The sequence below is a fragment of the Peromyscus californicus genome, unplaced genomic scaffold (assembly GCF_007827085.1).
Source record: "Peromyscus californicus insignis strain IS unplaced genomic scaffold, ASM782708v3 Scaffold_11__1_contigs__length_118956290, whole genome shotgun sequence".
NCBI lineage: Eukaryota > Metazoa > Chordata > Mammalia > Rodentia > Cricetidae > Peromyscus > Peromyscus californicus.
In genome coordinates, this window is record NW_026294402.1 from 62,175,482 (window position 1) to 62,196,724 (window position 21,243).

General features: G+C 45.7%; 1 protein-coding gene across 5 annotated transcripts in view; it reads right to left on the reverse strand.

The window, feature by feature from the left end:
* The window catches only part of Tln2 (talin 2), a 426,813-nt gene that overhangs the window by 100,938 nt on the left and 304,632 nt on the right, over positions 1 to 21,243 (reverse strand). For all 5 annotated transcript variants that reach the window (XM_052713268.1, XM_052713262.1, XM_052713236.1 and 2 more), the window contains 7 exons: positions 18,814 to 18,948; positions 16,262 to 16,390; positions 14,954 to 15,056; positions 7,232 to 7,440; positions 6,037 to 6,156; positions 4,117 to 4,314; positions 2,919 to 3,058 (listed from right to left, as the gene is read on the reverse strand). In XM_052713268.1, the coding sequence (XP_052569228.1) occupies positions 2,919 to 3,058; positions 4,117 to 4,314; positions 6,037 to 6,156; positions 7,232 to 7,440; positions 14,954 to 15,056; positions 16,262 to 16,390; positions 18,814 to 18,948 (1,034 nt within the window). The remainder of the gene's footprint in view (positions 1 to 2,918; positions 3,059 to 4,116; positions 4,315 to 6,036; positions 6,157 to 7,231; positions 7,441 to 14,953; positions 15,057 to 16,261; positions 16,391 to 18,813; positions 18,949 to 21,243) is intronic.

Here is a 21,243-nt window from a genome sequence, read left to right on the forward strand (position 1 = left end):
CGTCTATTCCACACCATTACTTCTATGTGAGATGTTTTGCGTACCTTCTTGGCTTTAAAACCCTCAGTCCCCCAGGTGGTGGTGGCCCAGGCCTTTTACCCCAGCAATCAGGAGACAGAGGCAGGTGGATCTCTGTAAATTCGAGGCCAGCCTGGTCTACAGAGTGAGCTCCAGGACAGCCAGGACTGTTACACAGAGAAACCCTGTCTCAAACAAAACAAAACAAAAACAACAACAAAATAAACAAAAGCAAAGAAAAACCTTCAAGCTCCTTGCTTACGGTCAGGCTGGAAGCTGGGTCACAGGCTGAGATTTTCCATCTGGGCTCCTGTTCTCAAGTGCCACCACCAGGGGGCCTGTGGATACCTGGAGCCATAATTCTTTTCTGGTCTGTGTGGCCTTCTATAGCCAGCTTTTAAAAAGCCAATTTATATTCTCCCCTTCTTCCCACAGTTCAAGAGAGTGAACAGCTCATTAAAGCTGGAAACTACAATTTGGAAATGATGCAAAAAAAATGAAGATAATAAAAAACATTGGAGTTCAGACACCTGGAAACATCAGCTGTCTTTCCCAAAGGCTCTTGGCAGGAAAAAAATGTAAGGAAAAAAAAAAAAAAAAAAGAACTTTTTAAGGAGTGGGGACCGAATAGAACAGATGCCCACCCTGTGCACACCCCCAATGTCCAGGGAGGGTATGTGTTTTACTAGAGCAATCACAAGCGAAATACAGACTGGGGCGGGTTGGTGAGAGGAAAATTTTGCAGTCCCCTGTGGCGCTGGCTACTGTCTGCCACTAAATGTACCTGCTGCTGCCATCGTTTGTACTGACTGTCAGCTTGACAGGCTCTAGAACTGCTCAGGAGACAAATCACTACACGTGCCTGTGAGGAAGATTCCGGATTGTGTTAATAGATGCAAGAAGGCCCACCCTAACTGTGGGTGGCACCATTCCATGGGCCGGGGCCCTGAGCACCAGCATTCACTGATCTCCTTCCTAAGGACAGAGGCAATGTGAGAAGCTGCCTCAAAGCCTTGCCGCCATGACTTCCCTGCCAGGGCGGACTGGACCCTCAAGCTTTGAGCGAAAATAAGACCTTGTTTCCTTAGGTTGCTCTCATCAGCCATGTTGTCATAGCAGAAAGACAACAGCAAGGACAGAAGTTAAATGCTTGCTAGAGAATTGTCTATCCTTCCACGAAAAAGGCAAACACAAATTTAAAACATTCACTCAAGTCAACACGGGAGGAGAGACAGGATGCCACTATTAGTACCATAAAAGCTAAAAACTGTTGAAGGCAGCTGGCGCTTACACCCACTTTACAGGTAGCAAAGCTTGGGCAGGTTGACCCATCTGAACATCTGACTGGGCAGATAGACTATTAAAGCACCTTGGATTAGAATTCAGGTTTTTGAACTCAGACAGCTTAAAGACAGGACCAACAACAACAAAATAAAACAAAAAACAAACAAACAAAAACCAAGTTAAAAATCAAATGCAAGTCCAGTGTATGCCTTTGATCCTAACAGTGGGGAGGCAGAGGGAAGCAGATTTCCGGGAGTTCTAGGCCAGGGCAGTCTACATAGGGAGTTCCTTGACATTCAGGGCTACACAGAGGGACCCTGTCTCAAAATAAATAGGTAAATAAGTTCACAAATCTAAATGAATAAAATGCAAGCAGAATTGAAGCTTATCACAAATGTGCACATTTTGAAAAGGTTTCCCCTTATTCTATGTCCCCAGTCACCTCTCAGTAATATGTCACCACCCCTAGGGTTGTTAAACATAATCTGAAACGATGCTGGGGATCTATGTAACACCAAAGATTCACAACACAGCCTTTGCTTGAAGTGTGGGGCAATGAACCTGAGACCGCTTGTATGAGACAGCCCTGGGCCATCACAGCAGCCCAGTACCACACAAACCAGCAGTCAATCCTACTTACTGAGCTCAAAGTGTCACAGTGGTGGCTAGGCAGCAGAAACTGTACTACATCCCTGAAGTGAGTGAGTAGAGGGAAGGGTACTGAAATCACCCCAAACTTGGCTTCACATTTTAATTCAGTTCAATAACAGTGTACATCCATTGTAACCCACTGACCCTAAACCAGAGCCCTCCTGCAAGTGATGGGTAGAACACATAAAATCTAATCCAACATGGATGCCAGTGTGTAGTATACGTCCAGTGTCAACAGAATGGCTTGAGCACTGTTTCTAAGTATGTCCCAATGTCTATTCCAGTGAGCACATTATTTCTTACAAAATCTGAACAACATAATGCTGCTTTAAACAACCTACTTAGGGGCCAGGGAGATGGCTGAGTAGTTCAAATGATTGCACAGCAATCATGAGGACCAGTGTTCACATTCCTAGAACTTACGTAAAGTGTTGACTGAACGTGGTGGCCCACATGTAATTCTAACCTTGGCAGAGGGAGACAGGGTTGGCTAGTGAGGCCACTAGTCCTATCAGCAAACTCTGGATTTGACTAAGACGCCCTGCTCGACAAATAAGGTCGAAGATTGACAGAGTATGTTCAAGAATGATTCCCAACATCCACTTCAGGATTTTACATATGGGATCACACACCTGAATTCACAGACATGCACACACACCATACTATACATGAAAATGAAAAAAGAAAAAAAAAAACCTACTTAAACTATCATGTTTACAAGTCAGTGCAGCCTAAGTAAGAATCAAAGAGGCCATCTGGGAAGATGGCAGACATTCTTAGTGTGCCCAAAATACAGGAATGAGTTAATTTTACAAAACACCAGAATTTCCATCAATTACTCTACCTCGGATAACAAGGATAGCAGCAATTCTTTGCTCAGCCAAAGTGGCAGGACGCTGGGCACACCCTTCAAATGTGACAGAACCCTTTACACATCCATAAAGCACATCTCATCCCACTCTTACCTTGCAGCTGCAGCCAGAAGATTTTTTGCGTTGGGAGCTCCAGGATCTACAGAGAGAGACTTGGCGGCTAAGAGCAGCTTGCTGGACGCCATAGAGATATTCTTAAGGTTCCCTATCACTTGCATCTGATCTTCTTTCGTCTGGAGAGTCAAAAGGAAACAGAGTCAGTTGAGACCGACTACAGCTTCCCAGGAAGCTCTCAGTGAGCTAGGAACAACTCCCGAGGTGGAGGCACAGACGACATCAGAGCAGTCAGTCTGCAAATGTATAACCAGAGTCTGCTCATCCCCGAGCAGATGCTTGAAGCAAGATGCACGTGGCAGAGAAGGAAATCCGTGTCCAAGTGGGCCAGCCAGGAGTTCTGCTTTCTCGTTATCTGGGAGTATTGAGGGACTGGGAGGGGAGAATGAGAGGCGCACCAGGGCAGAGACTGGGCAATGATTCGAGCATCTTGCTCAACAATGCTGGAGTTGTCAAGCATCTTGTACATCCCAGCCTGGCACAAACGCCCAGCACTATGTAGATATGCAGAGCCGACAGTATCCCAGAAGGATCCGGCTGGTGAAGAATACACTTCTCACTCAGCTCACTAACTGACAAATTACCTTTTGTAGAAAATGTAGCAGGAAATACCCTGGGTATCTTTTTAGGGAGTTCATAAAACCTCAAAAAAAAAAAAAAAAAAAAAAAAAAAAGCAAAGCAAAACAAATTAACAAAAAACCAGCCCTGCTATCTGATGCCAGACCAGTCATGTTCCCTAGCATTTATAAATAAGTGGCTCATCTCTCTATCCGAATGAGGTCATTTTTGACTACCTGAAAGTACCAGATGTAATCCATTCAAACAAATCCACCAAACTACAAATACACACATATGTGTGTTCATGTTCGTGCATTTTCCCACTTCATCTCTGATACAAATGCTTTCCCTTCCAACCCTCTACCTGCCCGCCCCCCCAAATGCAAGTAAACTGATATATAGGCTCTGTTGCTGGTGGAGTGTGGGAAAAGTCAGCCTCATCCCCAGCACTGCTGTGCATGCCAAGCCTGTGAGGTCACAGAATTTCCAAGGCAGTCAAGGAAGATGCTGTAGCTTGTTTACAGGATCCTGTTTCCCACTCACCTAGCTGCCCTCAGCTGGAGGGTCTACCAGAGCGAGGAGGCTCAGGTGAGCAATATAAGCCACCTTCCCACCTACCTGCGCCTGGCCAGCCATCTCAATGCCAGCATCCAGGAACTCATCGAAGTCATCACTGAACTTTCCAGAAGCGGCCGCCAGCTCTCCACTCTGGCCCCTCGTGGCGTGGACGACTTCCCCAGCAGACTGGTTCAGATCAGCAGCAGCCTGGTTCAGCTCACTCTGGGCTTCCTGGAAAGGCTTTGTGCTTGGAGGTAGCTGTCAGGACAGAAGACACACGCCATGGGAAGTTTTACTTTGCGTCAGAGGGGCGAAGGTATTGTGGATGGAACAGAGACTGCCCAGAGATGTGCTTCTGAGTCATCCAACTAGAAGATGGCAGGTCCAAAAGAAACAAATGGCTATCTGTGGTGCCTATCAGCATACCGAAGAGCACGCTGGCCTCCAGGCTCAGCGTAACAAGTCCTGTGGCTCTTCTCACCCTACCCTTTACCCTAAACTCCAGCTCACAGGTTCCCCTCACCCTGCTTCTCATGCCCACATAACCCTGCCATTTTAGCCATGTACTCTCTTGGTCCTCTCTCTCTTCCTCTCTTGGCCCCTTCTCTCTCAGTCTCCTTTGACTGACTTATTCTCTTCAACTTCTCCCCCCATCCCCCTCATCTCATGACCTGGTCAAGTCTGCTGGCCATGTTCAGTTCACTACTTTCTCTCCAGAGCCTTCAACACATATCCATCCATCCATCCATCCATCCATCCATCCATCCATCCATCCACCCATCCACCCACCCACCCATCCACCCACCCATCCACCCATCCATCCACCCACCCACCCATCCATCCATCCATCCATCCATCCATCCATCCATCCATCCATCCATCCATCCAACCACATTTATGGAACGTCCACTTTGCAGACACTAGAGAGCTAAATATGGTGAAAGCAGCTATTCTCCAATCACGGACACCCACTGAAATGGCAGGGCCAGGATTCATGCCCAAGCAACTCAACTCTGGGCTCCAGTCTCCACCCTCCTTTGTGTCTCCCCTGATGGAAACTCTCAGTTTAAGCTTTTTAGAACTAAGAGGTTGATGATAGCCAACTTCAAATCACATTCTTCATAACAAATAACTGCCAATTTTGTTTTTATTAGTGGTCCTTGCAAATAACTTAAAAGCGGGGAGGCACACACCAGTACAGTATCATTTGTGGAATTACAGTCATCAAGGTTGCAGACCCCACTAAGCACCCACATGCGCTGCTGGACATCTGTAACCAGAAGAAACAGACAAATGCTCTCCATGCTTCCTTCAGCGTGGGCTAGGAGAGGGCCCCAAGGAAAAAACCTTTAGGAAGCCTTCTTTCTCACTCAGTCTTGAGCTGGTCCCCCTCTGTCCTTGGACTGTCTGTCACCATCTGTCATGCCCTGATAAAGATCTAGATGATCAATCATAGCCTCTTTTCTGTCCCACTCCGATGACTCAAGAGCAGTCAGTGTGAAAAGCTCCACCCTGGGGGTTGCGGAGACAGTACCATTGGTAAAGGGGCTGCCTTACCAGCATGAAGACTGGAGTTCAGGTCACTCACATAAATGTCCGGGAGGGGTGGTGCACACATGTAACCCCAGTGGTGGGGGGATGGGAAGCTCACGGACCAGCTAGCCTGGCCACTGAGAGATCCCGCTTCAAACAAAAAGTAGAAGGCACCCAAGGAACGACACCTGAAGATGTCCTCTGGTCTCCAGAGGCACGTGCACAGAGATGCATGCATGTAGCTACAAATACATGTGCTCTCACACTAGCACAGACTCTTCCCTGACAATTCCTCCCTTGGGATGTTTGTTGACCAGAAAGGAAACAGAAAATGGCAGAAAATCAGGACTCTTAAGAGAAATGCTCAGAGATCCAGGGAGGGGGAAAGTCATGCTCCCTCTGTGGGTGGACAGCTACCAGGTACCCCTTCCCAGACAAGGACCTCACCGAATCTACAAGCAGCTTCTTGCTGGACTCCCCGATGCTCTTCAAGGCCACATCCACATCCTTCTGGCCAGGGAGGCAATTCACACAGTTATTCAAGGAGTGAGACACAGCTTTGGCCACCTGGACACACAGAGGGAGGGAGGGGAACACCTTAAGAAAGCCGCTTCCAGCATAAATGCCTTTGCACATTTGTTGAGAAAGAGCAGAGAAAATATGCAGAGCTGACATCAACATGGAAATTATTCATCGGCAGCTACCCAACACTGTTAACTAAATGAAATCACCTTGGCCAGGTCTCTAGTCTCTGCTACCCTGGTGCTGGGAGTAACAGCCTTTGATGCTGCACATGTCATCTGCTCCCCAGAGCCAGGATGAGCCGCAGCTCTGGAATCCAAACACAGAATTCCCCAATATGAGGCCAAGCCCTAAAGTATAGGCACTTTCTCTTAAATGAAACAGAAATGCCTCCCTTATCTGGAGTCCTGCTGAGGTCCCCAAGGCTGAAGTTGTACTTAGGTTCTTTGGAGCATATCTAAACCTGTGATTGATTCTTCTCAGTGAACCTCTGGTGTTCACAGACCTCAAAACACCCCACTTTCACAATGGGCAAAGAGGGTGCTCCCGCACATTCAGCCCAACCTGGTGAAGATGTCGGCATATTGCCTTTCAGGAATACTGAGATGGGTCCCTGCTGGCATGCTCCGGTTGTCTCAGTTAAAAGGGAAGCTACGGAGCGGGCAGCAACATTCTATTTAATTCTAAAACATCTATCTTCCCAGTCCCATGTCAAGAACATGGGAACAGATTGTCCCTAGTCAGTTGGTTTCATTGGGGAGTTGAAGAATCATCAGAAGAGATTAAGGGAGTCTGTTCAGAACCTTTGGGTAGCAGGACCCTACTTCACCAGGAAGAGGAGTTTAGCAAAGTAGACATAAGCTCCAGGTAAGCATGCTATGTCTAGAGTACCAAGCCAAACAGAGTTCAAAGCCCCCATGTCACTGTTGACTATGAATTAAGTAGATTAATGTGGGAAATACTAGGTAAGACATAATAGTGAGTATCATGTATGGTCAGTTTTGTTACCACACACATGTTGGAAGGATCTGAAAATACCTGAGTCCCAAGCATTTGTGCCAGGAAAATGTGTCCAGAAAGCACAACCCCAATGACCATGGTTCCCAGTTCCCAGGCTCACCTGGGCTAGCCTCTGCTGACTTTCTGTATCTCCAGGTGCAATTAAGGCCTGCTTGGCTTCTTGGATGAGCATGGCCGAGCCCTCCATCACATCCCGAGCAGAATCTAACATGGCATGAGCAGCCTCGGGGTCATTTGTGGATGCAGCCACTCCCCGGGCAGCCTGGGCCAATGTTTTCAGAGCTTGGGCTGTTTCTCTAGCTGCCACTCCTGCGGAGGAAAGCCTGTTAGAGTTTCTATTAAATTCCATCAGAAGTTACATTTCTCCTCTACAATAACCCTGGAGTCCAGATTAATTTTTGACAAATGTGAATTGCTGTGTTTCTCAATGAAGTAGTTCACCCCCTTGTGTCCAAGCTGATCAAAAGAGACACAGCAATATATGAAATGCCCCATACATCAGCTTCCCTTGTTTCTACTGCCTTACATGTCTCTAGATCTAAAATACCACATTCATGGGAGGTGCGCAGATGGAGTGCATAGAATGTGGGAAGTTATTTTAATACACTAACTTTCCCAATTGCCTTTACGGGGGCATAAACTATACATATAAAAGAAAGAGTGAGCAGTTCAGTGAATTTGCATGGATAGATACATCCACCATTATAGTGTCCTTCCCCAACAATGCTCCTCACACTGGAAGTAATTAATCTTATTTGTCACCTTAGACTAGCTTAAAGGAACTACACAATTTACACTCATTTGAATCTGTTTCTATCTCTAACTATCAAGGCTGTGAGTTCAAGTGGTGCTGTTCTGAGTAACTATTTCTCTTTCCTCCTGTATGATCTTATATAAATGTCCTAACATTTGCATATCTGTTCCTCTGCTGATAGAAGTTACGTTGTTTTGTGTTTGAGATAAAACTCCCAAGAAAGGTCTTATGTGTGCACTCAGGTAAACATGTGGAACCACATATCTTGAAAAAAAAATCCAGGATTTGAATGACTGAGTCACAGAGGGCTAATGTAGCTTTAGAAAATGTATACAGCAGGTTTCCAGAATGTTGCCATTACACACTCTTCTGTATCATAACTAGTAGGTACTGTTGGAGTTTGAATTTCAGCGGGTCTGTAGCTGCATCTCAACTGTATTTTAACTTTCACACCCTGAAAGAGTAATCATCCAAGTTTTATTTTTGTCGCTATGACAAATAACCTGGCAAGAAGCAATGTAGGGGAGAAAAGGGTTTGCTTGGCTTACAATTCCAGGTTGTAGTCCACTCCTGCAGAAAGGCAAAACAGGAACTCAGACCACCACATCCCCACTCAAAAGCAGAGAAAGAGAATCAAGGCATGGTTGCTCCTTGCCTGTGTTTTCATTTCCTTTACACTATTCAAAACCCCTGCCTAGGGAATGATGCTGCCAACAATTTGCTCACTGATATTAGAGGGCCCAGCAATCAAGAGCTCACACACAGGCATGCCCACAAGCCAACCTGAGCTAGACGACTGCTCACTAAGATTCTCTGGGACTAGAGAGATGGTTCAGCAGTTAAGAATACTTGTTGCTCTTGCAGAGGTCCTAAGTGTGGTTCCCAGCACCCACCCAGCTCACAACTGTCAAGAGTCCAGTTCCAAGGGATCTGAGAACCCTCTTCTGACCTCTGAGGGCACCAGCCATGCACATGGTACACATACATACATTCATGCAGGCAAAACTCATACACATAAAAAAAAAATCTTAATTTTCTTCAAAGATTCCCTTTCCAGATAATTTTAGGCTGTGCCAAGCTGACAGTTAAAACTAACTAGTATGGGGATGATGTTGAGGACTTAAACAAATACACTGAATGGCTATTGGATATCCTCTTGGGAAGTGTCTATCTCGAAATCCATTTTGATGTAGATAGCAGGCCTAGGGAGTGATGAATACAAACCAGTCCTCTAAGGGATCAGTATCACCGCATGCAGAATAAACACATGTCTAACTATGAGGCCCCTGGTCCTGAGACCACCAAAGAGAGGACGGAGCATGGAGGAACCTTTCTCCTATGAACAAAGGAATCTGATCTACCCCAGAGCTTATCTCAAGAAATGGCTTCCCATAAGGCCTAGCAGTGAGAATGTCCTGACTACAGGACACTTCCTAGGCAGCACTGGAGCTGGATCTGAGGTTCCTAGCTTCCTGCCACACACTCTTTAGTGTGTTCTTTGGAAGAGTGAGGTGTGAGGGCCTCTTGCTGGAACACAGGGGCTGTGCATGGAAACTACTCCTTCCAGTCCGGGGTACAGCTTCCTACAGAGTTGTTCTTCAAGTCATTACCGACACAGTCAGCGATCTTCCCTGTGGTATCCATGAGGCTCGATAAGAAGAAAAGCCCCAGACCCCCCAAACCCAGCCACGTCTGCAGCTGCAGACTCACTAATCTATGAATGGTCTGTGTGTCACACAGCTGGGATGGGAGTGCTGCAACCTAACCATGGCAGGTCACAGCACTGCCAATCTACTGTTGGTCAGGCAGCCTGTGGAAAGGAAGGGCATCAAACTCAGGATTTCCTTCTTTGTGGTGTGTGTGTGTGTGTGTGTGTGTGTGTGTGTGTGTGTGTGTGTGTGTGTGATGGGTGTGTTTATAATATGTGTGACAGGTATGTGTGTGTGTGTGATGGGTGTGTTTGTAATATGTGTGATAGGTGTGTGTGTGTGTGTGTGTGTGTGTGTGTGTGTGTGTGTGATGGGTGTGTTTGTAATATGTGTGACAGGTATGTGTGTGTGTGTGTGTTTGTGTGTGTGTGTATGTGATGGGCATGTGTGTGTACGTGACGCGTGTGTGACAGGTATGTTTGTGTGTGTGCAGGCACTACAGAAGTCCAGAATAGAAAACACAAAGGTAAATAAAGCTAAGGCCAAGGGGAGAAACATTCTATGTTTCAGCTTTTGGCTCAGTGTTGAAGGATGTCATCGCTCAGAAGAACTCCAGATGTGGTCAGGCCCTCATCTCACTGTCTTCCCTGCCAAGTGTCTGTGTGTCTAGACTGCTGTCTCTCTCACAGGCCATAGCTTCCCACAAGTTTCAGGAATGGCTGAGAATTAACTGTTGAAGATTCTAGGCTGTGATTCTTTTTAAGACATCTATTGCCTGCCAGTGCCCTTTTATTATTTGGATTCTTAAATCCACTTCTATTCAAATTCTATGAGAATTTTAAAAAGATGAAATATTCACAATATACAATTAGAAAAGATGTGTTTATGTAAAGCTACTGAATGGAAAATGTTTTATAGATTAGCATGATATAAAATTTTTAAGATTACATTTTATTGACTTATTTTGTGTAAGTGAACATGGCTGTGTAGGTGTAAATATAGTTTGTGTGTGTGTGTGTGTGTGTGTGTGTGTGTGTGTGTGTGTGTGTGTGTGTGTAGGCAGGTGTGTCATCATGGCATGCACGTGGAGGTCAGAAAGCAACTTGTCGGAGTCAGTTTCTTCTTCTTCTTCTTCTGTGAGGGTTCCAGGAATTGAACTCGGATCATCAGGCTTGGCAGCAAGCACCTTTACCTGCTGAGCCATCCTACTGGCCCTTCAGGTGATTTCTGAAAGGCCGACACTGGAAAGCCAGGCTCTAAAATCCTCCCCCTGTCCTTGCCATGGATCCTCTATTGAGGACTCACTGTGAAACCTCAAGGCACAACAAAGGCTCCTCTTTGGAGGAACCAGGTTTCCCAGACAGAGGAAGTCACAGCACCAAAAAGGTGAAACAGGGCCACCAGAGAGCCCATTGAACATCCAAGGCCCAACATGGCTGCATTCACATGTTTTCAATGGGAATCCCCATCGGGTCATGTGACCAAAATCAGCACCCTCCCTCCTCCTCCTCCTCATGACCCTACTACCCCACAATTGCTTTTCTGGTCAAGTGTACATGAAGATCTGTAACCCAACAGGGGCAAACTATAAAGCACACATCTGTTCTAATAGCTGTAATCCTTGGGGAACATAGTTTCTTTCACATCTGGATCTTCAATTATACTCTATAGCAGAGTTTCAGGACAGCAAGAGATATCAAACATATCGGCATTCTATGAAGTTGTTTTTGAAAGAGGGTCTCATGTCACCCAAGCTAGCTTTGAGCTCCTGATCCTCCTGTCTCTAGGCACATGCTACCATACCCAGCTCTCAGAATGTTTGTTATTTTCAGAATTCACATATATTGCATGTCAAACTAGTGTTGGACCACAACTCAAGGCTCCAAGATGGATTTAGGAATGATGTAAACCTTTAATCTGTTTTGAAGTACTTGCAAAAAGTTGTATGTAGCTGTGTTAAATGGTTTAGAAATATATTTGGGCTATTTAACTGGCCAAACGAAAACCTAGTTGCATCCAGGTACAGCCCACTAATAGTTAATGTGTAGCCACTGAACATTCCACAGGCCTCAAGTATGGGGGAGGGAGCTAGACTCAGAGAGGAACTGTCCACCCTTGTTCTCTCTTCCCTCGCTCCCTGCACTCTTCAACTCTGCTGAAACTGCCTCCACCCAGATGGGCAAGGACCTCCTTACTCCTAAAGTGAATGGAGGCTTCTCCACGGCCCTATGTGACTCTCTGAGGAGCAACTCTGTCTCCAGAGACACACCATCTCTTACCCATGGATGTGGCTCCTCTTTCTATCATTCAGCGTCATCTTTCACTAGCTAACCTTTTCCCCATCGGCTACTCACTCCAGGCAAACTTTTCCACAGTTAAGATTTCAATGACCATGACTAGACTAATAATTACAAAATCTCTGTTTCCAGCCAAGACTCCTCTCCTAAGAGAGCCAGAGAGCAAACTGCCTATATCCTCTCTATTTGTACAGCCACCAAGTACTTTAAGCCAAGTCCATCTGAAGTTAGAACTGCATCCTTGAACTTCAACTCTTGACCCTCTCAGTCTTGCGATCTTACCCTCGAAGCTCATGGGACTCTTGAGTTTGCTGCCAGGCCTAAGAATTCTCAATGTTTTCTTCTTTACCTCCATGTCTGCCACATTCTAACTAGTCACCAAGCAGTGTCAGCTTGCTTTAATCTATCCCCTTGGATGCATCACTGCCATACTCTAGATCTTGAGTGTTCAAACCTCAAAGGTCCATGTGTTAAAGACTTGGTCCCCAAGGTGATGCTAGTAGCTTTAAGATACATGGCCTAGTGGGAGGACTTGAGGACACTGGCCACACGCTCTTGAAGGTGGTTATGGCATACACTCTCTGTGCCTTCCTTCTTACTCTTTTGCTTTCTGGCCACGAGGTGAGTGGTTTTGTTTTATTACATGCTCCTGCCTTTCTATGCTGCATCGCCCAACACTCCAATAATTATGGACTAGAGCCACCATGAGCCACAATGAACTCTTCCTCTATAGACGTTAATTACCTCGGGTGTTTTATTTTAGTGACATAAAGCTAATTACCACAGAAGATCACCACCTCTTGTCTAAATGAATTCAACAGTCTGGTTGTTGGTCTTTCTTCTTTCTGTTGTTTCTCTCCAGTCTATTCCACACGTAGGAGGAAGGGTCACCCAGAGGACACTGTCATCTGTCTCCACAGCTAAAACCCTCCAATGGTTTCATATGGCTTTTGGTGAAACTCCAAGCGTTCATGTTGCCTACGAGGCCCCTTGGTGTCTGCACCTTGGCTCAGCTTTCCTGCTATGTCTTCCTTGATTGCCTTTTACTAGAAGCTTCTCAGTTCCTTGACAGGCTTCTCTCTCACCTTTGAGACCTCACACACACAGCACCCATTTCAACACCACCCTCTCAATGCCTGCCAACGCTGAATGGCTTGCTATCTAGGCCAACCAAGGAGGCTGCCTGCCACTCTGCATGTTGTCTGTCCCGGATGATGTAACTCTCGGGTTCCAGCAGTCTCCCCTCCTAGAAGCACACATTTCACCATCAAACAGAATCCGCCAAACTTCTGGGATCGTGCAGGAGTTTCTAAAATGTAAACTTCTCTCCTGTCTTCTAGTTTGTAAGAATTCATACTTCCATTTCCCTTTCTCCCGGAGCCCTTTGAAATGTCCCCAGTGATCTTCAACACCCTGGTCTCCTCTGAAAATTTCCCTTATTTCTGATTAGGACAGAATTGTATATTTTTATTACTGCACATACTGTGTTATACTATATAATGCTGATTCCTGCTTTGCTCTTTTATTTTTCAAGTAATAAATATGTGCATTTTTAATTTTGCTTGGAGGGATGGCAGATTAACTCACTGCAAACCAACCCTCTCACAGAGAAACTGGGAAACATATGGCTGAAGTCAGTTGGGAATCAGGAAGGCATCAAGGTAGAGCGGGCCAAGATCTTGGAAGAATGAAAAGTGCAGAGAGGAGCCCACGCTCAGGACAGCTTCTTCCTGCCAGGCATTTCCTAATTTATAACAGCTGCAAGAGAGAGAGACCCCAAGCCAGGCCTGCAAGCACATGGAGGTAGGGCGAGAGGATAGTTCCAAGCATGAGAGGATGCAGCCTTGGCGCGCACTGCACCAACACTGCAGCGCTGGTGCGCACTGCAGCCTTGGCGTACACTGTAGCCTTGGTGCACTGCAGCCTTAGTGTGCACTGCAGCCTTGGCGCACACTGCAGCCTTGGTGCACTGCAGCCTTAGTGTGCACTGCAGCCTTGGCGCACACTGCAGCCTTGGCGCACACTGCAGCCTTGGTGCACTGCAGCCTTGGCGCACACTGCAGCCTTGGTGCACTGCAGCCTTAGTGCGCACTGCAGCCTTGGCGCACACTGCAGCCTTACCGCATCCTCACTTGTACACTAAGGGCTACACCCTGAAAGGTAAACCGGAAACAGATGTCATGACTTGCAGCGGTCTCTGCTTTTCCCTTTCATTAGTTACACGGCCTCTTACTCACAGCTTCCTAATTAAGGACTCTTCTGCCTTTCAGAGACAGCTACTTGGCACTGGAAAAGCTCAGGTCCCCTTAGTGGCCTGTCCTGCAACACAACTCAGTTTCCTTCTTGCTGGCTGCCCTCCTTCCATCACTCCCTGGAGACCCTGAGGACTGTTCATTCAGCTCGACCATTCCCTTCACCTGCCTTCCGTCTGACTTTGTTGATATTCTTTTCTTGTAGCTTTTATGTTTTTTATACTTTGGTGGGATTTCTGGAGTCAGAGATAGTCCTAGAAGTGTACAATTATCTCCGCCTCCCTCGGAGTCTAACAAGGGATCTATATGGAGTTTGAGAATCACTTTATTGCATTATATCCTTGTATGGTTAACATTTGTCAAGCTGACAGGATCTAGATCCCCCTGGCTGAGGAGGCAGATCTTCAATCATGTCTGTGAGGGAGTTCTGAGTTAGGCTGAGTGAGGGGAGAAGATCCACCATCATTGCAGGCATTAGCATAGGCTGGGGTCCTGTTCTGAATAAAATAGAAGGCAGCAAGCTGAGAAGCAGTATTCATCTCTCTCTGCTTCCTGACTGTGTGTGCCATGTGACCAGCCACCTCATGTTCCTGCCAACATGACTTCTCAGCCATGATGGACTATATTGCCTTAAACTGTGAGTCAAAAATAAACGCTTCTCTACTGGACACTTATCAGGTATTTTCAACACAACCATGAGAAAAGTATCAACTACGCTTGCGAAGAGCTTAGCAACAAGACTGTGCTTGATGGATGTGCCATGAAGCTGAGGGGAAGAGGCAAGTTTACTGTCAACCCGTGAACCTCCCTCTCCAGACCAGCGGGTGTGCAACCGCACCACGTGCATCACGAAGTCCCTGAGAGTCCTACCTGTATAGTGCTCGTTGCCCTGAGCAGCGCAGGTGAGGAGCTGTGCCATGGAGGAGCCCACTCCCTTAGAGGTGCTTCCCAGGTCCTGAGCACACTTCTCTAGCTGTAAGAAAACCCAAGGAAGGCAGAACTTAGAAAAGAAACATTCTCTGAGGTCTTAGCAGGATTTAGAACAATGATGCAGATGGGAACCTGAACCTGAGCTCTTTCTCACCCGAGTCAGCTGGACAGTACAGGGAAAAATGGCCGGCCTTAGACTAAGTGAGTTGGTGCAGGTGAAACAATGTGAGTTACTGAGCCTCGCTAAGCCCCACTCCTGAAGGAACCTAGCTAAGAAGGCCTTCAGCAAATGGAGGCAGCGCCTTAGCAGGCTGTAGCTATTAGCATGATGCCTTTAGAAACTCCAAAAGAAATCATTAGTGGGCAGTAATTATGCCTCGGCAGGAAGCAGGCAGACATCCAACCACACCAACTTCCTGGCTTGTGGGACCACTAACACAGTCCAGTTTGGTCATTATCCTTCGAGGAGTTCAAACTGAAAGGCATGCAAGGAAAATGGAGGTTTGGAGTAGCAACTGAGACTATGGAGGAAGGCAGAGGGCGCGCCACTCATGAAGAGCAGGCCAGCTTCTTTTGTCCACCAAATAAAAAACAAAACCGGTAAAGGACTAGGGTACAGATAATAAATGAGCATATGAGGACACTGTTTAGAGGAGATATATAGGTGTACAAGGATGGACAGAAGGATAAAAGAACATATACAGTCTAAAACATACAACACCTTCCCCAATGAAGGCCATACCTCCCAATGAAAATGGAGTCTGGCCCATCATAGCCAAGGACAGAACACAGTATGTACAACCCCTGCACTCGCCTCTGGCAAATGCTTTCTCTAAAAACAAGGTGGGCCTGAGGGTAAAGGTGTTTGCCACTAAGCCCGATGACCTGAGTCTAATACCTGGGATCCAAACAGTAGAAGGAAAGTACTCCTGAACACTGCCCTATGACCTCTACCCCCTCTACCACACACACACACACACACACACACACACACACACACACACACACACACAAATGGACAAAAATAAGTAAAAATTACAATGCATTATTTTGCATTCTACTTGATCCACTGTCTGGTGCAAATGTACAATTTACACTGTATCAGTCCTTTCCTGGAGTTTGCAGAGTCACCTGGGCTACACAGTGAGATACTGTTAAAAAAAAAAAGGAAGGAAGGGAGAGAGAGAGAGGCAAACACAGAGAGAGAGAGAAGAGAGAGGATGATTGAACCCACCCCAAATGTCCTACCGTTTCTCCTGGAAGTGGCTTCAGTTGACCTTCTGCAGCGGCCATCTTGGCATCCTGCAGCTCATTCTTGAGAGTCTGCACTGTGTTTAGCGCAGAATCGATTTCCATGGGACCACAGGCTTCATGGGCCTGCCAACAGAGTGGGGGATATGTGCATACAGTAGGCTTGGGAAACCGTCTCTAACACTCTGCAACCTAGGAAATGTTTTCCTAGACACTCCCGGTAACTCTGCCTCAAGGAGAAGGCAAGGGTAGCAAGGATTTCCCCCAGAGAGGACAGAACCACCGTCACTCAGGTCCTTAACCATGTTTTCCTAAGTCATTAATTAGGTGTGTCTTAGGACTGCAGACACTTAAAAACCTCCTGGAGGCTACTTTACACTCAGACCTAGAAGATGCATCTTTGATTCACTGGAGCTGGGTTGCAGTGACAGGGCACAGCAGAGCATGTACGTACAGAGAGGCTTGGGATGTACTCAGGGTTGTGTGCACAGAGGCTCGGGACACATACAGCCAGGTAGCAATAAGCAAACCGAGGAAGGACTCCACAGAGAGCCTGCAGCAATTTCTTTTCATACATTTCAATACCGTACATCATTATCCTTCCATACTAAAGATTTATAAACTTCCCCCATCTAATTATTTGCTTTACTTATTTAAATCTCTTGATCATCTAGAACACTGGCCTCCAACGGTCAGGACTTCATGGCCCCAACACATATTAATAAACTTTATGCATATGTAATATTGCCTATCAGTATTCGAAACACTTATAAATTATCACTCTGTGAAAGCAGCAGTAAATATGAGGTGGCTGACTTTTATGTGTCCATGTTATTAGGTACAGAAGCTCAGAGAGTCTAACAAATGTGTCAGTGACAGGGGCCCAATTCAAATTCACACTGTCTGATTTGAGAGACTTCATGCCTTCTGATGCATTGAAAAAAATGAATTGAAAGCTCTCGCGGCCTCCTCTTGGACTAGGAGACAGTCTTGCTTAAGTATCACTTTGGAGCTCATTGTTCCAGGGTCGCTGTTTGATGCTGGCATATGCCAAGATTCACTGAGAAAACGGAGCCTGCAGCTGTGTGGGCTGCATGGCTTGTGGTGTGGATAGGCTTTGTCAGAGGCATGCTGGGTACCTGTATTCTAATAAGCACCCCGCCACACACAGCAGGCTGGTACAGTGTGGATGGCTCCAGGACCTCTTTAAGAGTCTGAGGTCCTGTGCACTTCACCTTGGCAATGGAGAATCTCTGTTCATGTCAGGCATTCAAGTTGGCTTCTATTTCCTTCTCTCACCACTTTATGAGGCTGCTAGTTTCTATAAAGGGATTGCTACAAGGAAACAAATGAATTCAAGCCAGAACTTCATGCTAATAACTACATCAGAGTCATAACGAGCTCCTTTGATAACTGAGTTTCAGAGACAAGAGATTTATTGCGTCCCCCAGTCTGTTCTACTGAGACTCTGTTAAGGCAAACAGGTCCATGTAAGGTATGAAAACGTTTTAGGGAAGAAAATCATAGGTAAGATGACAGCCCCACTCTCAAATAGATTTTCTACCTACATAGCTTGTTTCTAAGTTCTCAAGATGATACATAGAAGATGTGGATATAATCAATTATTGCTTTAGTTTGGATCTGAAATGCTGGTGTCTCTCTCATGTGATCAAGGATTAGTTCCAGCCCATGGTACTCCTGGGAGGTGTTGGGACCTTTAGGAGGTTGGGGCCTAGGGGAAGGAAGGTAGGTTACTGGGAGTGTGACTTTGAAGGAGTGACTGGGACCCTGGCTCCATCTTGTATCTTTCGCATGCTGGCTGCCATGAAGTGAGCGAATTCCACCTGCCTGCATTTTCACCAAGGCACATAGTATTGTTACCAGCTACAGGCAAGAGGGCTGACTGACAACGAACAGAAATCCATGATAATGTCCCCTCTTCCTCCTCCTCCTTCACTCTCTCTCAGTTCTTTCCTTCCTCACCACCCTCACGCTTCCATGTTTTTTGTTTTTTTTTTTAAGACAGGGTCTTACAAAGCCCTGGATGGCCTGTGTAGCCAATAAGCTAAAGATGAATTGAACTCCTGGAAGCTTCTGTCTCCATCTACCAAGTGCTGGGTTTACAGGCATGTGTCAGCATGCTTGACTAAATCTTTGCTCCTTTTATGTTGACTCTCTTGGGCATTTGTCATAGTAATGAAAAGTTATTCAGCACAGATACATTGGCCTGCAATTTATCTGGTACCAAGACACTTAAGATTGGCAGTGTACCCTAAGACTGAAACCACCACTTGTCTCAGGAAATGGGAAGAGATGGAGGAAGTATATAACTTGAACCCATTTGTAACCGGAAGGTGACGATCAAGCCTAGGTGCTTACGTTAAATGTTAACCTGTAGTGCCATCTTTAATGGTCTTTAAGTGAAAGAGACAGCTCTGTTGAGAAACTGGCCCAGCAGTGTTAGGGCCTGGGTGGCCTTCTTAGCACAACATCACAAAGAGATGAAAAGCTGCCTGAAGAGCTAACCACTGGGACAAGGCCCCACTTGCCTTCTGCGAGGCGGTGCGCAGCTCGGCAAGGCTGGTAGCCAGGTTCTTCGCACACTGACTCAGCTGCATGGCCGCAGCCTGGTCACTCACAGTGGGGACCGCTGCCTTGGCAGAGGATACCATCTTGCTTCCAGGCTGTGGAGGGATGAACAGAAAGTAAGATATCTCCTGGACAACGAGATGCTGAGAGATCCAACAGCCCTGTCTCCACAGTGACTAGAGCAAATATTGCCCTAAAACAGGGTGTGGTTGTTTGTATGAAAAGTATCTCCCATAGGCTCAGGTGCCTGAACACTTGGGGAATCTTTACAAGATGGAGCCTTGCCAGAAATGTGTCACTGGGTGTCTAAGGGTTATCATTGTTGTGACAAAACACCATGACCAAGGCAACTTGGGAAGGAAAGGGTTTACTTGTCTTATGCTTCCACATCACACTGTTCATCATTGAAGGAAGTCAGGAAAGGAACTCAAACAGGGCAGGAACCTGGAGGCAGGAGCTGATTGATGTAGAGGCCATGGAAGGGTCTAACTGACTTGCTTCCCATGGTTTGCTCAGTCTGCTGTCTTATAGAACCCAGGACCACAAGCCTAGGGGTGACACTACCTACAATGGGCTGGGCCCTTCCCCATGAATCATTAATTAAGAAAATGCTCTACAGGCTTGTCTGCTTACAGTCCAATCTTCTGGAGGCATTTTCTCAATTGAGGTTCCCACCTTTCAGATGACTATAGCTTTACAACAAGTTGATATAAAACGAGCCAACACACAGGGCAAGGCTTTGAAGGTTCATAGCACCACCCTACTTCCTGTTCTCTTTCTAACTGCTTCCTGTGTGTAGATGAGATGTAATGAGCCAGGATTCTGTTGCTGTCATGCATGCCCTCTCACTATTAATGGACTCCATCCCTCTGGAACCGAAGACAAAATAAACCCTTCCTTCCTTAACTTGTCTTTGGTCATGCTATTAGTTGTCACAGCCACAAAGAATAACTAATACAGAAGGACACATTAAATATCAGCTAGTTCGTAGGTCTAGAGAGATGGCTTAGTGGTCAAGAGCATGTACAGTTCCCAGAACCCACATGGCAGCTCACAAAGCTGTCTGTAACTCCAGTTCTTGGGAACCTGATGCCCTCTTCTGGCCTTTGTGGTCTTTACACACACACACACACACACACACACACACACACACACACACACACACACACACGGTATACACAGGTATAGGCAAAACATAAACAGGTAACATAAAATTAAATAACTCTTAAAAAACAATTACCATGGCAAACCAGACACTCCAGGGCAGGACAGAGTATCATAAGGGGACAAGATGGGCGAATTGATGAAAGTGACTTGAAATTCTCATTTAAAATATCTCATTTAAAATAAAGATAGCTCTTTAATGAAAACATTTCTCTGTGTTTCTCAGAGTGGTCCTTTACCCTGACTTTTACCTATTAGACCAGAAAAATAAAGGTAGATAATATCTCGCTTGTTCACAAACAAAACACACTCGCCACACGCGAATGCCTAGGCACATGCAGATGCATCTTTAAGAATAGGAATAGCTGTCTGTGTTGTTTTACAATATCCAGTTCTACCTGGATCCCAGGTATACAGTGTTCCACGAGTCCTGTCAATGGTTCCTGGTCTCCAGTTACTGGGCATGTGTCCATTTCCTTACCAACGTAGCAAAAAAAATGGTACGGAATTAGCTAAGATCTCAATACTTTTCAGTGTGTAAAATTTTACAAGTAGCTTTTCTGGCTCAAAAGCACACAGGCTTTCAGAGCTTTAAAAATGTATGCTCTAAGTGTGTCTCAGAAAAACTGTAATGATTTAAGTGCCAGATCATAAATATTAAGGATAAAAGTACTACTTTTAGCATTTAAAGAATTAATGAGAATCAGTAGGAGACCCTAACATAAGCATTAAAAAGCTTGAATAATTTCATGTTACCAGCCCTTAAAGATGTAATACTGAATGAAGTGTATGAAAAATGCTTAACATTTGAAAACAAAGGATAGGAAATGAAATCAAATAAAATTTAAAGAACAAATAAGCTAATATGCTTTTTTAAGCCCTTAACTCCATCTTATAAAAGATGTATTAAAAAGTATGCTCCATATACTGTGAGCCGTAAATTTAGACTTGTTCATCCTTCTGGAAAGGCAACTCTACAATATTCATGAGGAAATTTTGAAAATGTATGTTCAGGCTGGGGGGGGGTTTAGCTCAGTGATGAAATATATATATAACACATTATATATAAAACATTATATATGTATATATATATAAATATATTAAAAACACACACTTTTTCTATTTGTTTTTTTGAGGCAAGATTTCTCTGTGTAGCCTTGGCTGTCCTGGAAATCGCTTTGTAGACCAGGTTGGCCTTGAGCTCAGAGATTCCACCTGTCTCTGCT